Source organism: Bidens hawaiensis, unplaced genomic scaffold (genome assembly GCF_021521415.1).
Source record: "Bidens hawaiensis isolate Kalapana, Puna unplaced genomic scaffold, B.hawaiensis_p1.1 tig00004748_1, whole genome shotgun sequence".
In the NCBI taxonomy this organism is placed as follows: Eukaryota; Viridiplantae; Streptophyta; class Magnoliopsida; order Asterales; family Asteraceae; genus Bidens; species Bidens hawaiensis.
The window spans coordinates 432,316-445,217 of NW_027491294.1; the positions used below are offsets into that span (position 1 = coordinate 432,316).

The 12,902-nt window shown below is 34.0% G+C and overlaps 2 protein-coding genes across 2 annotated transcripts; both read left to right on the forward strand.

Annotated features, from left to right (window-relative positions):
* The first annotated feature begins 5,504 nt into the window (after positions 1-5,504).
* On the forward strand, positions 5,505-8,667 carry LOC143627893 (soluble inorganic pyrophosphatase 1-like). The gene is made up of 9 exons (XM_077097607.1): positions 5,505-5,613; positions 6,473-6,662; positions 6,776-6,804; positions 6,901-6,966; positions 7,054-7,161; positions 7,282-7,347; positions 7,656-7,776; positions 7,983-8,064; positions 8,387-8,667. The coding sequence occupies exons 1-9, from the start codon at positions 5,566-5,568 to the stop codon at positions 8,427-8,429; spliced, it is 753 nt and encodes a 250-aa protein (XP_076953722.1). The 5' UTR covers positions 5,505-5,565; the 3' UTR covers positions 8,430-8,667.
* A 1,470-nt stretch (positions 8,668-10,137) lies between these two features.
* Positions 10,138-12,266, forward strand: LOC143627894 (uncharacterized). The gene is made up of 2 exons (XM_077097609.1): positions 10,138-10,822; positions 11,892-12,266. Exons 1-2 carry the CDS (start codon positions 10,206-10,208, stop codon positions 11,896-11,898), a joined length of 624 nt encoding a protein of 207 aa, XP_076953724.1. The 5' UTR covers positions 10,138-10,205; the 3' UTR covers positions 11,899-12,266.
* Positions 12,267-12,902: the final 636 nt, after the last annotated feature.

Below are 12,902 nucleotides of genomic sequence, written 5' to 3' on the forward strand. Positions count from 1 at the left end.
CCGAATCCAGGTGAGTTTTTAGCCCCATTTCCTTGTTATGTTTCGGGGTTGTGTGCATACTCAACGTGAATGTTAATGCACTTACCTTAAATGGTAAGTGTATGCCTTAATGATAAATGTGATATGTTTGTATTATATGATGAATGAATGCTTATCAGTATGTGAACGACCTTCGGGTATTGCATTTATTGTTAAGAGAGGTACATGCAGTAAGTATGTAACGAGTATATGAGATAAAGTATGCATGGACATTGTATGTATGATATGTATGTATATATGTAAAATGATGTATGGTTGTATGGTAACGAAGAGGAAACCGGGCCCTAATAATACTCGAGGCAAGAGGGAACCGAGCCCTAATAATACTCGAGGTAAGAGGGAACCGAACCCTAATAATATTCGAGGCAATAGGGAACCGGGCCCTAATAATACTCGAGGTAAGAGGGAACCTGTTAGTGCACAGAATTTTGACACTATGGATATGTTATCCTGGCATATGTTATGGATCAGTTATCCTTAGTCAGATCCCATCAGGATCAAGGATGCTCAGTACTTATTATTTACTAACGATTGTTTCATGTGTATAACATTATATTTGACAGATGTAACGGCTAAGAGACCTGGTCTACCCTCTATTTCGCAGCCTGAGTGATGGAGCACGTGGTCAAAGTGGCTGTTACGTTTATAATAAAGACAATGGCGGATTTTTAGGAAACTTAATTAATACCTTTACTATTCATAAAGCATTGAGTTATTATCTTTTATGTATATATTAAGGCTATGATCAGCTAGGAAACACACTCTGCTCTCTGCGAAACCAGCAATACACACACACACACACTTAGAATTATTATAAACACTGATCATAATCTTCAACCTTGTATCCTCATTTTTCATATTAATAAATTGGTGATAGACAAGTTGTCATCACTCGAGGTTTTTTTCCTTTAATCATCACAAACCGAATTTGGATACATTATCCTTAGTAGATTTTTGTCCAAAACAGAACCGAACCCTAATAATATTCGAAGCAAGAGGGAACCAGACCCTAATAATACTCGAGGAAAGTAGGGTGTGATGCTCTTTATAATGTAAGTTATGAAGGTAAGTAGGTGTATGATAAAAGTATGAAAAGTATGAACGAAAGTATATAAACATATATGTATTGTATGTTGCATGTTGTATGATTAACTAGAACTCACTCAGCGTAGCTGAATTTTAGTATGCACGCAGGTGAGTAGGATGAGACAGCTAGCTTGAGCGGGGTACGTGGCAGATGAATAAGAGGTTGGCATATGAAGACTCAAGACGTTTTATAATTAGGGGGTGTTTGGCCTAGCTTTTTTAACCAAGCTTATAGCTTTTTTAGTTTTTTTTTTTTTTTTTTTTTACAAAATAAGCTTAACTTGGTGTTTGGCGTAGCTTTTTAAGCTTATGCTTATTAACTTATATAAGCCCATTTGAATAAGCTTATTTGAAGATGGTTTTTTTAGCTTATTTGTAAGAAGCTTATTTGTTTAAGGGTGTAAATTATTCATTTGTTCTCAAATGGTGGTGGATTAGTAATTATTACTCTAACAAAATAAAGAATGTTGGATTTAACAACTTATTAAGACACATAATTAACTTATAGAATATAAGTTAATCCAAACACTTAAAAATAATTTATCAGATAATAGAAAAAAAAGCTATAAGCTAATTTTATATATAAACATAAGATTAAAAATAGAAGCTAGGCCAAACACCCCCTTAATGTTTTGAAAGACAATGTGTTTGATTAAGACAAAGTTATGGATTAATATGTAATGTTTTACGAAGTTTTAATACTCCACGAATGTTTTTATTAACTATGATATTTAGAACTGTGTTTATAAGTAAATTCAACGCTCAAGGCGAGGCACCGGTAACGGAGCCTTACAGTACCCGTACACGTATCTGTACACGTACCGATTTAGCCTATTCGGTACGAGTATTGATACTCATTTTTGTTGAATTTTGGTGCAAGTACAATTGGGTACAGCTGATGTGCTTAAAACAATCAATTAAATATTAACTAAATTAACAAGTAATAAAAACTAGACTTAAGACTCAACTACACAAAACACCGGCAAGTGAACCGGTCAATTGTACTAAAGCTAAGTAAGTCCGGAATATCGAACCCACATGACTATATAAATTACGTTAATTAACTAATTAGATTCGACTTACGACACGACTATTTATTATTAATTTTTAAGGGGGATTTTTAAACTAATATTAAACTAAGATTAAACTAAGAAAGTAAATAAACAAGCAAACAAGAGACAATCAATTTAACACAAGATCGAAACCAATCAGAGAAGGAACCTACCTAGGTAAGAATCCCATGTATCAACAATCATCAAGCAATGGACAAATAACATGATTATGGCAACTGATTTCTAAACGTGTTCATCTAACAAACCCTAAGGACCTTTGACTGAATCAAATGAAATCCCAAAGAACAATTATTAGATTATTAAGCAATCAGTTGAATTGATTTCCGCAAAGTCGTCAATTAGGGTTAATTAATAGTATCTAAAGCAAGCAATCTTACGAAATACTAAACCCTAGATAACTTGATAAACTAACATGACATCATGAACATGGATCAACACAATAAGCAAGAATATTGTCACTACTATCCTAGCATGCAATTGACTAATACACATGAACAACTCCTCACCTTACACCTATTGGAATTTAGCAAAACATTTAAAACCTTAACCAACTATCAACAAGCTTCTATGATCTAATGGGCCCATTTAATCACAATAATCAAAACACCAAGTAATGATTTAAACATAAACCCTAAATCTAAAGAACACAATCAAAAGATAAAAGATCTATGTGAAGCTATAATTAACAATCAATCAAGATAATAAACATTCATATGCATCATGAAAGCAACATCAAGTCTTTTACTATTAAGTCAACAAACCATAATCAAAGCATAAGTCCAAAGCAAGAATCAAGTCTCAAACATGTTCATCAAACCTAGGTAGACATGAAGTTTAGCCTAGAATCATTATTAAAAACAATACTAAACAAGTCTTAAAAACAAATAGGAAATACATCAAGAATAATGAACAAGGAACGAAAGTTAGAGCGATAAAACCCTTTGCGATTGATCCTCGGACACCCGGATGAAAGCTCTCTCAATCCTCCTTAGTTCCTAGCTTCAAATCACCTTCAAAACTTTGGAAAAACTCTTGAAATCGGCTGCCAAAAAGCTTATAATCGGCTAAGGAATGAAGATGTTTATATAAGCGAGAATGGATTTGGGCTTGCAGTTATTGGCTGACCAGAAGGCCTAGGCGCCCGGCCTAGGCATCCTGGGCATTTGCCTAGGCGCGGCTAGGCGCCCTCATGGAGGGAGGCTACGAATTTTTCATTTATTTCTTGATTATTATTGTTAGATCTTGATAATATTCTTTCTTGAACTCTAAGTAACGCATGGAAGCTTCTAGACCTTCTTTCCCTTAACTTTCAAGCCAGCATCTACATGCAAATAAATCAAAACTCGTAAGTGAAGTAATCATGTAGTCATTAACGAATAAAAACGAACTCAAACTTCACATGAAAAGATAGAAAGAATTAAGGCTTAATATTCAAGACACCAAACGATATAAAACATGTAAATATATGAAATACTTGACTCAAAACCTAAATTAATAAAAGATAAACCAAAACACGAACTAAAACGAACTTAAAACATTAAGGAAACACAACTTTACACGGGATTCGAGATGTATAAATACATGTATATCAACAGCCGCACAGGTACGGGCACGGTACGGGTACATTGGTATTTTGTGCCTGTTTTGATTATATAAGAGTTTAAATAGGGTTCTTCATATTTAATATATATAAAAAATTCTCCAACCATATTATTATTGAACAATTACCAAACGTTTCTTCAAAATTAAATAATATAACATCCAAGGCTCGAACCAACAAACAAATCTCTTAAAGTCAGCGACCGAATTAGGGTTCTTCAGTACTGTCTTATCATTAAATCGACGGCCAATTTGACACATGTACTAATTCGGTATCCGTCACGCTCCTGTGCAAGTACCGATCCCGAACTAATTCAGTTTGTTTGTTACTTGTACCGATACCGGTTTCAATATCGTCGAAAACTTGGAAATAAAAAAAGCAAAGTGGTACAAAAATAAGTATTGTACCGAAATACTCGTACCAATACCCGTACCTGTACCATACCAAAAAATTTGGTACGAGTATTGATACGTGTTTTTATTGATTTTTGGTACGAGTACAATCGGATACAAGTACGAATACAGATACAGGTACTGTCCCACGCTCATCCATATTCATCACCAAGCAATAAAGGTTAAGGGACCTTCAAGTTTGATGGACGGATGAAGCCCTTAACTTCCAAATGATCGAAACCTACCTAAAAAAAATTAACATTATGTTAGCCCACATTTGATATAAATGAAACCATAATCATATAATTAAAGACACAAAAATCCAAAAGAGAAGTAAGCTTATCTTACAACAATAACCCCCATTTTTAGCACCTCAACATTAAGCATGAGTATTAATCCTTTAAGCATCTCTTCTCCATATGCTGACGGTTGTCCGATGTGAATAATCTAAGTAGCTTCAACTAAAGAAGACACATTCAGCAACAAAAGTTTCCTCATATAAACACCATCTTGATTCTTTTTGAAACTGATTAGTTGTACACAATAATTCATGCGCTACTTAGTGGTACGTTTGATGCAATGTCTTTTATAATCATTTGCTTCCAATTTGATTTCTCGTTGAAGCAATGTGAGATGAAATTTAGTTTTCTTTTAAACTTTAAGGAGTTATGGTATCAAGTAACACAAAGATTGTTTAATGACACAACCATTTTTTTGTTTCTTATATAAATGATTATTATTATTATTATCCTAACAATAGTGATGATTGAAATCAAAATAAATATTTCAAACGAGCGTTTCATTCAACCTAAAAGTTAAAACTTAAAACCCCTTAATCAACGGAAATCTATTAAATAGACAAATATCTTCTTCTTCTTCTTCTTCTAACACCAAACGTCAACCAAGTTTGTCAAAGTGTCACGGTATCTTAGTCGGGCCGGCGGTGATAGTGGCCCACTCAGGCCCACCACCGAACTCCAGCGTGACGGTGACTCATCACGTATGGCATCCTCATCGGCATCTTTTAATATTCCATATGGCATTTTCTCCTTTTAATTCGCCAAACCTTTTTATCCAGAGCACAAACTGCTAATTCCACATCACCCAACGCATCACAACTTGTACATTGCACATTAACAGTTGTACACTTATCTGGAATATGAAGAGATCTGTTATGGAAAGAAAAGGCCCGGTGTTTGCTTTAAAATGAGAAAGGTGAAGATAGCGGGAACAGAACAACAACTGCGTGAAGCTTCCGCTTACTGCTTTGCTTTCTCTCTCTATAAGGTACGTGTATATGAGTGTATCTGTATGTATATGTGTATCCACATGTTTTGCTTTAATCTTACGCTTATTGATTTCGTTGTTAAATATCATGATTTGCAGTTCTATTTCTCCGCATCAGGTTCACGGATCGCTTCAGGTTTCTGTTTCTCTAACACGCGTATTGTTATTGAAGTTAGAATTTAATAGTTTTGTTGCTTTTGTTTGATTAAATGATTTATGCACATACGTTACTATGTATCATACGATTTTATTAGTTTTTTACTTTTTTATTTGTTCTGATGGAATTTGATAGGATTATAATATAAAATGCTGTTTCTGAAGTTAATTTATGTGTGTGTGTGTGTGTGTGTGTGTGTTTCAGAGATAGAGAGATTTTACATCACCATAGGTCTGAACATACACATTGTTTGATGATCTGAGTTTTTGAATTTTGTTGGATAATTTTTTAATTTTAGTATTGTTTTAGGTACAATGAGATCGGGAATATTTGTAGGAATTTTTACTAGTTTTTTGAAGATACTCGAAAGTGATTAAATAGGTGAAAAATGTGATTTATGACCTATGATTATGAAACAGCTTACTTCATGATTTTTTTTATTATTTTTTTTTGTGAGGAATTTCATAGACCATAAATGCAAACAGTTTTGGAAATAACAGGTCACTGTCATTATGAATGTTTTACATGAAACAGGCTGTGCATATGGTATTTTGTAATTTGTATATTTGTAATACGTGGCGCCAATGCAACATGATCTACTAAATAAATTTTTGGTACCAAAAAGTGTTTTCTTGGCTTTGATTTTTCTTATAATATAGACCTTGTGTCGTGTCACTGTATGTGATTTTTGGAAATTTATTTGTTTCTTACTTGTTGTACATCTTGTGGTAGTAATCTTCTCTTTTTGGTGTTAATTTTTTATTTTACTATACTGACATTTGACATGGTTAAAAGCAATTTTTTTGTATTGAATTTTTAAGTGTGGTTACATGTGCAGGTTTCAACAATGACACCACCAATTGAGACACTGCCAACTGAGACAATATCAATTGAGACACCACCTACTGAAACACCAAAAAAACCTGCTGACTCTCATTATCATTCACACCCTCCTCTCAACGAAAGAATACTTTCATCCATAAGGAGAAGATCAGCTGCTTCTCATCCTTGGCATGATCTCGAGATAGGTATTTCACACTTTTCATCTAAAGATTAATGTTTTTAATAGACAAAATAAAATAATTCTGTGTAGTAGTCTATTAACATTCAAACATCTGACTTTTATAATAATCCAATGCAGGACCAGGAGCACCAAAAATATTCAATTGTGTAAGGATGTGGAATCAGATACTTGCTGCCATATAAGATTTTGTGTGTGTGTTTATACAAGGATTTTTTTTTTAAAAATCTGTTTGTTTGTTGCAGGTGATTGAAATTAGCAAGGGTAGCAAGGTAAAGTATGAGCTTGACAAAAAAACAGGGCTTATTAAGGTAACTATGATGATGATAAATTGATAATTGGTGTAATGAGTTGGATTCTATTGGTTCATGTAATAATCTTACATGTGCTTTTATCAGGTGGATCGTGTCCTGTATTCATCTGTCGTGTACCCTCACAACTATGGCTTTGTACCACGTACTCTTTGCGAGGACAATGATCCACTTGATGTCTTGGTTATCATGCAGGTGTGCCATTTTTATCTTTTATTATTTTGTTATCACTGTATGGTTTGGAAGTTGTGAAATTTGTATATTAATGGGAAATTTGCTGATTTATTATGGTGTTTGGAAACACTTACGTTATAGGAACCAATCCTGCCAGGTTGTTTTCTTCGTGCAAAAGCAATTGGTGTCATGCCCATGATTGATCAGGTATCAACTTGGTATAACATCATGTTTACCCAACAAAAAAGCTCATAATATCAAATGTACCCATTTTCAAATTTTTGACATTTGTACCCTTTTCTTAACTTTTCGTTAGACTATTGAGAGTTTGGAGTGTAAGGCAAAAGAATAGGGTATGATGGTCATATTCATATTTGTATTTAATAAGATGGGAATATTTGATATTAATTTTTTGATTGAGTCAATATGACATTATTCAAATTTTCAGGGGTATATATGAAATTGCCTTATTTTGTGTTTATCATTAAATTTTACCGACATGGTTGACAAATCAGGGAGAAAAGGATGATAAGATTATTGCAGTATGTGCTGATGATCCTGAGTATAGACACTTCAATGACATTAAAGAGCTCCCACCACATCGGTTGGCTGAGATTCGTCGTTTCTTTGAAGACTGTAATATCTCAAAACTCACTTTTTAAATTCTCACAAATAGTATTTTTAGATGCAGTTTTATGGTCACATTTATGAATGGGCTGATACGGGTTGTGTTAAACTTAATTGGGTCCATAAAATGAAGTTAGCTAAAAGTTTTAACTATTTACATTTGATTAATGACAATGTTAATGGACTCAAGTCTTGTTTATGCTGACACTACTCAGATAAGAAGAACGAGAATAAGGAGGTTGCAGTCAATGAATTCTTGCCGGCTGCTGAGGCAATTGAGGTGGTCAAACATTCCATGTAAGTACATTCTCAAAATACTTCATTTGCTTCATATATACCACTTTTTGTACATATGGTTTTTGAAACCGATCTAATCAATGACCCGGTAAGGTGGCCGGTTCAATGATTTGTTTGGATATCAAGGATTGCCTTTTCATCTATTAGTAATCATCAATCACCTTAGCTCTGTTTTGGACACGTAGCTCGTTGCAAAGATCTCATCATTGAGAATGCTAACCTATAATGTTTTAATTACACATTTCATTAAAATAATCTGCGTTGTGAAAATCATATTTTTCAACTAATTTTCCTAACAGTGACCATGTCGTTAATCTTAAAGGGATTTGTATGCGGACTACATTGTGGAGAGCTTAAGGAGATAGTGGATGTTTGGTTCATATATAACTGAAGAAGATGTTTTCATATAATTTTTATTTTTGCAAATTCTATATTTGGATCAAACCTGCACATGCTCATGTGTAGTGTAATCTTATGATTGTTATATTATGATGATGACGACGACTACGACGAAGGCGACAACAAACACTAGTTGGATTGTTACACGTATTCTATTTTTCTCGTTTGATATATTGGCAATGTGAAAGGAAAGAATTATTATGCGTTTTCAAATATGGTAGTACTATTTCTGGTCTTTTATATTGATTTTATATAATGAAAACAATTCTTTTTAAGAAGTGTTCCAATCTGTTGCTGGAAAGCCAATAGATGGGTATATCTTATGTATATTACATAGTCGGTTCAACTCAAGCCGGCGCTTGTAACTGTACTCTGGCTTCTGCTGAGTTGAAACTTGATCTTGAACTCAACTCATTTATAACTCAACTTTGAATGCTGGGCTCATATAATTTTTTAATAGCGAAGTAAAAAAAAGTAAGATTTAGGTAAAAATTGATTTTGATTGAGCACTTCAATTTCTAAATGGTTACACATGCTACCATTTTGTTGTCATGCTTACCTTAAAAGAGGCCATTCTTACTAGTTACTACTATCATTTACAACGACAAGTTGTCATTGTTTAAGTGACTTAACTAGACCGAACTTTTTTTTTGGCATCGAATTGAAAGGCGTCCAAACACCAATACAACCAACCACAAAGTTGCCTTCTACGAAATAAAATAAATTATGATTCACTACTAGTATTATGTCTCATGAGCCATCATTTTTCTCCTCACCTTCCTCTTTCACAGAAGTTGCCTTCTACTCACAAATATACTTCCTAGCCACAAAGCATAAGGTCTTCGTTCTCGCCGTGTGTGTCAACTTTTTCGTCTCCGTTGCTCCCTTTCTCTTCCACATCAACCATCTATCATTTACAAATAGTCCAGAATTGTATATATATTAAAAGGAAGATTTGGTTGTTCAATTTCCTATACAAGAACACAAGGCTACAACCACCAATGTCTTTAATTTTTTTCTTTTACCCAAGCTTGAGTATATCTTTTGTTATTTATATATTTTTTCACACTATCAAATGGGTTTTTTCCATTTATGTTACTTTTCTTTTCAACTAATTATAATTATAATATTCTAAAACTATATTTTCCAACCTTTAATTTAAACGAGTGTCGTTTTTACATGTTTTTTTGTTGGTTAAACGATTGTTTTAAAGGTTCTTTTTGTATTTTCTATAGTCTGTCTTTATAATAACCGAAACTTTTTTCCTGATTTACAAATATCCCGTCGTCACATGTGTTTTTATCTGTGTTTTGATGTTAAATACATCACACTTAAGCATTTTTTTTGCTAATTAACATATGTTAACAAATTAATGTCGGTATCACCGATACCAACTGAAATCACATCAGTCCGCAGCTTTAACGTCTCAGTTATTTTGGTTCTACATATGATAACTTATTGTACTTTAATATTTTATCATTGACACGTTTAGTATGATTCCGTAATCCGACACCGACCAAATTCGCATTGACCTGCAACACGTTCAAGCTTTAACGTTTTTGCATATTTTTTATTGTTCGGTTTAACAATCCCGTATCAGGAATTGCACATGAAAGAATAACCAAGGGAGCATATTAACTCTCACAAATTCATTTTCAAAGATTCTATTTCATCATAAACCTGATAAACCCTCTTCCTCACACATTTCATTCTCCATCAAAAACCCTAAATTCACTCAAACCATGAACCCATCAAATTTCGATAACCTCTTACTCCAAACCCTACTCGGCCGCCTGCAAATCCGGCCACCAAACCCACTTCAACCACACCTCTCACCACTCTTCAATCAAACCCTAGAAGACCTTCTACTGGACACCATTAACACCATCTCAGACACAGAAGAAGAAGACCCAGACGATGACGGCAACATCATCAGCAACAAAACCCACCTCGCCAAAGAGGAATCAAAGCTCGAAAAAGAGATTATTAAGTTAATTTTGGCCGGAAACACCGAGGAAACTTTAAAGCCCAATTCGGGCCAGGCGGTGTCGATCGGGGAGCACCATATTTGTGTTGGATACCATATGGAGCCTGGGTCGGAGTACCGGGTGTGGGAGTGGCATGGGCATGTTATGTTGTTTGATGATGAGAATGGGTATAACCCGGAGTATATTTATGGGAATTATTTTGAGAGGTTGAGAGGTAAGGTTAAGACGGAGGACGTTGCGAAAGATGATGATGGTGATGGTGGTAAGGAAGATAAGAATGTGAATTCGGGTTTGAAGGAGTTGATTGGAGCGAGTGAGGAGTCGGGGACGGGTCGGATACTTCATCGGAATATGAATGCTGGGTCGTCGAGGTTTGATCTTACAACCTTAATCTTTTAAACAATTTGTTTAAAGTTATCTGTTTTTGCAATTACGGTTTTAATAGTAGTTATCCATATTGGATTAAAGAATGTGTTTAGGATTTTATGAATTTTGTGCTCAAATGTGTGTTCGGGTTTTCTTTATCATGATTAACGAAATTTTTCGGGGTGTTGTAGCAACCTCTGATTTTTTGGGTTTTTTTTTCGTAGTAGATATCCTTATGGTTCTATATGTTTGTTTAAAGGATGCGTACATATTAAGTTTTTCAATTTATATGAAGGGTTGTTGTAGTGATGTTTATAGCATACATGTGAGATTGCTATACATGTTTACCGTTTGTTAAACACATTAAATTTTAAGAGTCATACACAAGTGGCAACATATGCCAAGAAAACAAATAAGGGTCTTGATTGTGATGCAAATTTTTTTGTAACTTTTTCCGACGGAAGAATAGTATATTGTTTTCAGGTTGTAGGCTTGTAGTCTAATGAGTTACAAGGACCATACGTGTATATTAGGTAGAAATCTTGACTACAAAATTCATGTTTAACGTTGTAATACCATTTATGTTAGAAAAAGAAAACGAGTATTGGGTTAGGTGTTTCATTAAATTTTACCGTGTTGCCTTTGTAGTAGTATATTCATGTCATTGTATTTCTTGATCACAAGTATCTGGTGGTCCAATATATAGAAATTGCAATATTTTAACCATTACATAGTTCAAGTAATATATTTTGACGACCCTTGTCAATTATGTGAAATACCACAAAAGGAACGGTTGCAATTTTTATGAGAGTTTTCGTCTCTTTTTTGTTGGAAAAGTTTCCACCAACTTATATCATTTCATTATTTGTATGTTCATTAATTCAGGGTAATAACCAACATACGCGGTTTAGATGTATAAGATTCATTAGAACCTGTACTAAAATCGCTTGATTGAAGATGTCGTCCTCCGTTGTTATTTGTAGCTATATTCTTATTTATGGAAAAAGTTAATGTTATTTATCTGCAGTATAAGACTGGTGTAAGTTGAATCCTAACTTTTTGTACTTTTGGCAGAGCGTAGACAAGCCTGTCCGTATCAGAAACGCAACAAGGAATCCCTTTCTTCTATAGTTGTTTGCTGGTCTAGGTGGAGACCATCAGGTTTAGTGCAAAAATCAAAGATTTTGATACTTTTTAAAGCAGATGATATTGTGTTCTTATGTTCATAAGCTAGTTTTGAAGCATTATATATGCTCAAAAGAATGATCTTTTCAGTTTTCACTAATGTTGTGAATGGAAGCTTTGTTAATCTACCGTGGAACATTTGTTTAATCTTTTGTATTTTGCTGAAATGGCTGTTTGTATGTGGCTTGCTTTTGAGTTGGCTCTTCATCTTACATCAAACCCGAGCAATCTTTATATTATTGCTCTGTCATTCTTTTGAAAATGATGTTGGCTTCGTTTCTGGTATTGAGTTATCGATTACTGGAATTAAGAACCGGACCGCATATGCGGGTCTCTGTTTGCCCTATAGGTTTGTTGTATTCAGGCAAAAGTAACACTTTTTGTTTACTAGTTTTTAACAATTTTTTGGTTTTAAATTTTGATGGCTAACCTACATAAAATTCTGTTAAGTTTTAGTCTTTTACACGCAGTTCGTTTATTTCAAAACGAAAGCATTATTGAATCCCAAGCCGATCGATGAAGGAATTGTGGCAGCTCTACGAATCGCTATCATTCACCATCTGCACTGTGTGCCACCTCGATTAATCGAAACCTGTAAATAATTCACAGGCCACCTTCACAGATCTATTATATTTGCTGGTGAAATGGAGTCAACTGTTTATATGTAACCGGCACACCATTTCAATTCATTAAACTACGAACTTACATATTTCCAAGTTATCAAATTTCAAAAATGTGTTAGAAAAAGAGAAGAATTTAAGCTTGTTTAATAAACCAAACAAATATGTGTTTTGCACACGGAGCATTTACATTGGAATTCATATATGTTATTCAACCGTATAATTTAAGGAAAAATTTATGGTTTTATCAAATTTGCACTACAAGAATTCAAACTTGGAG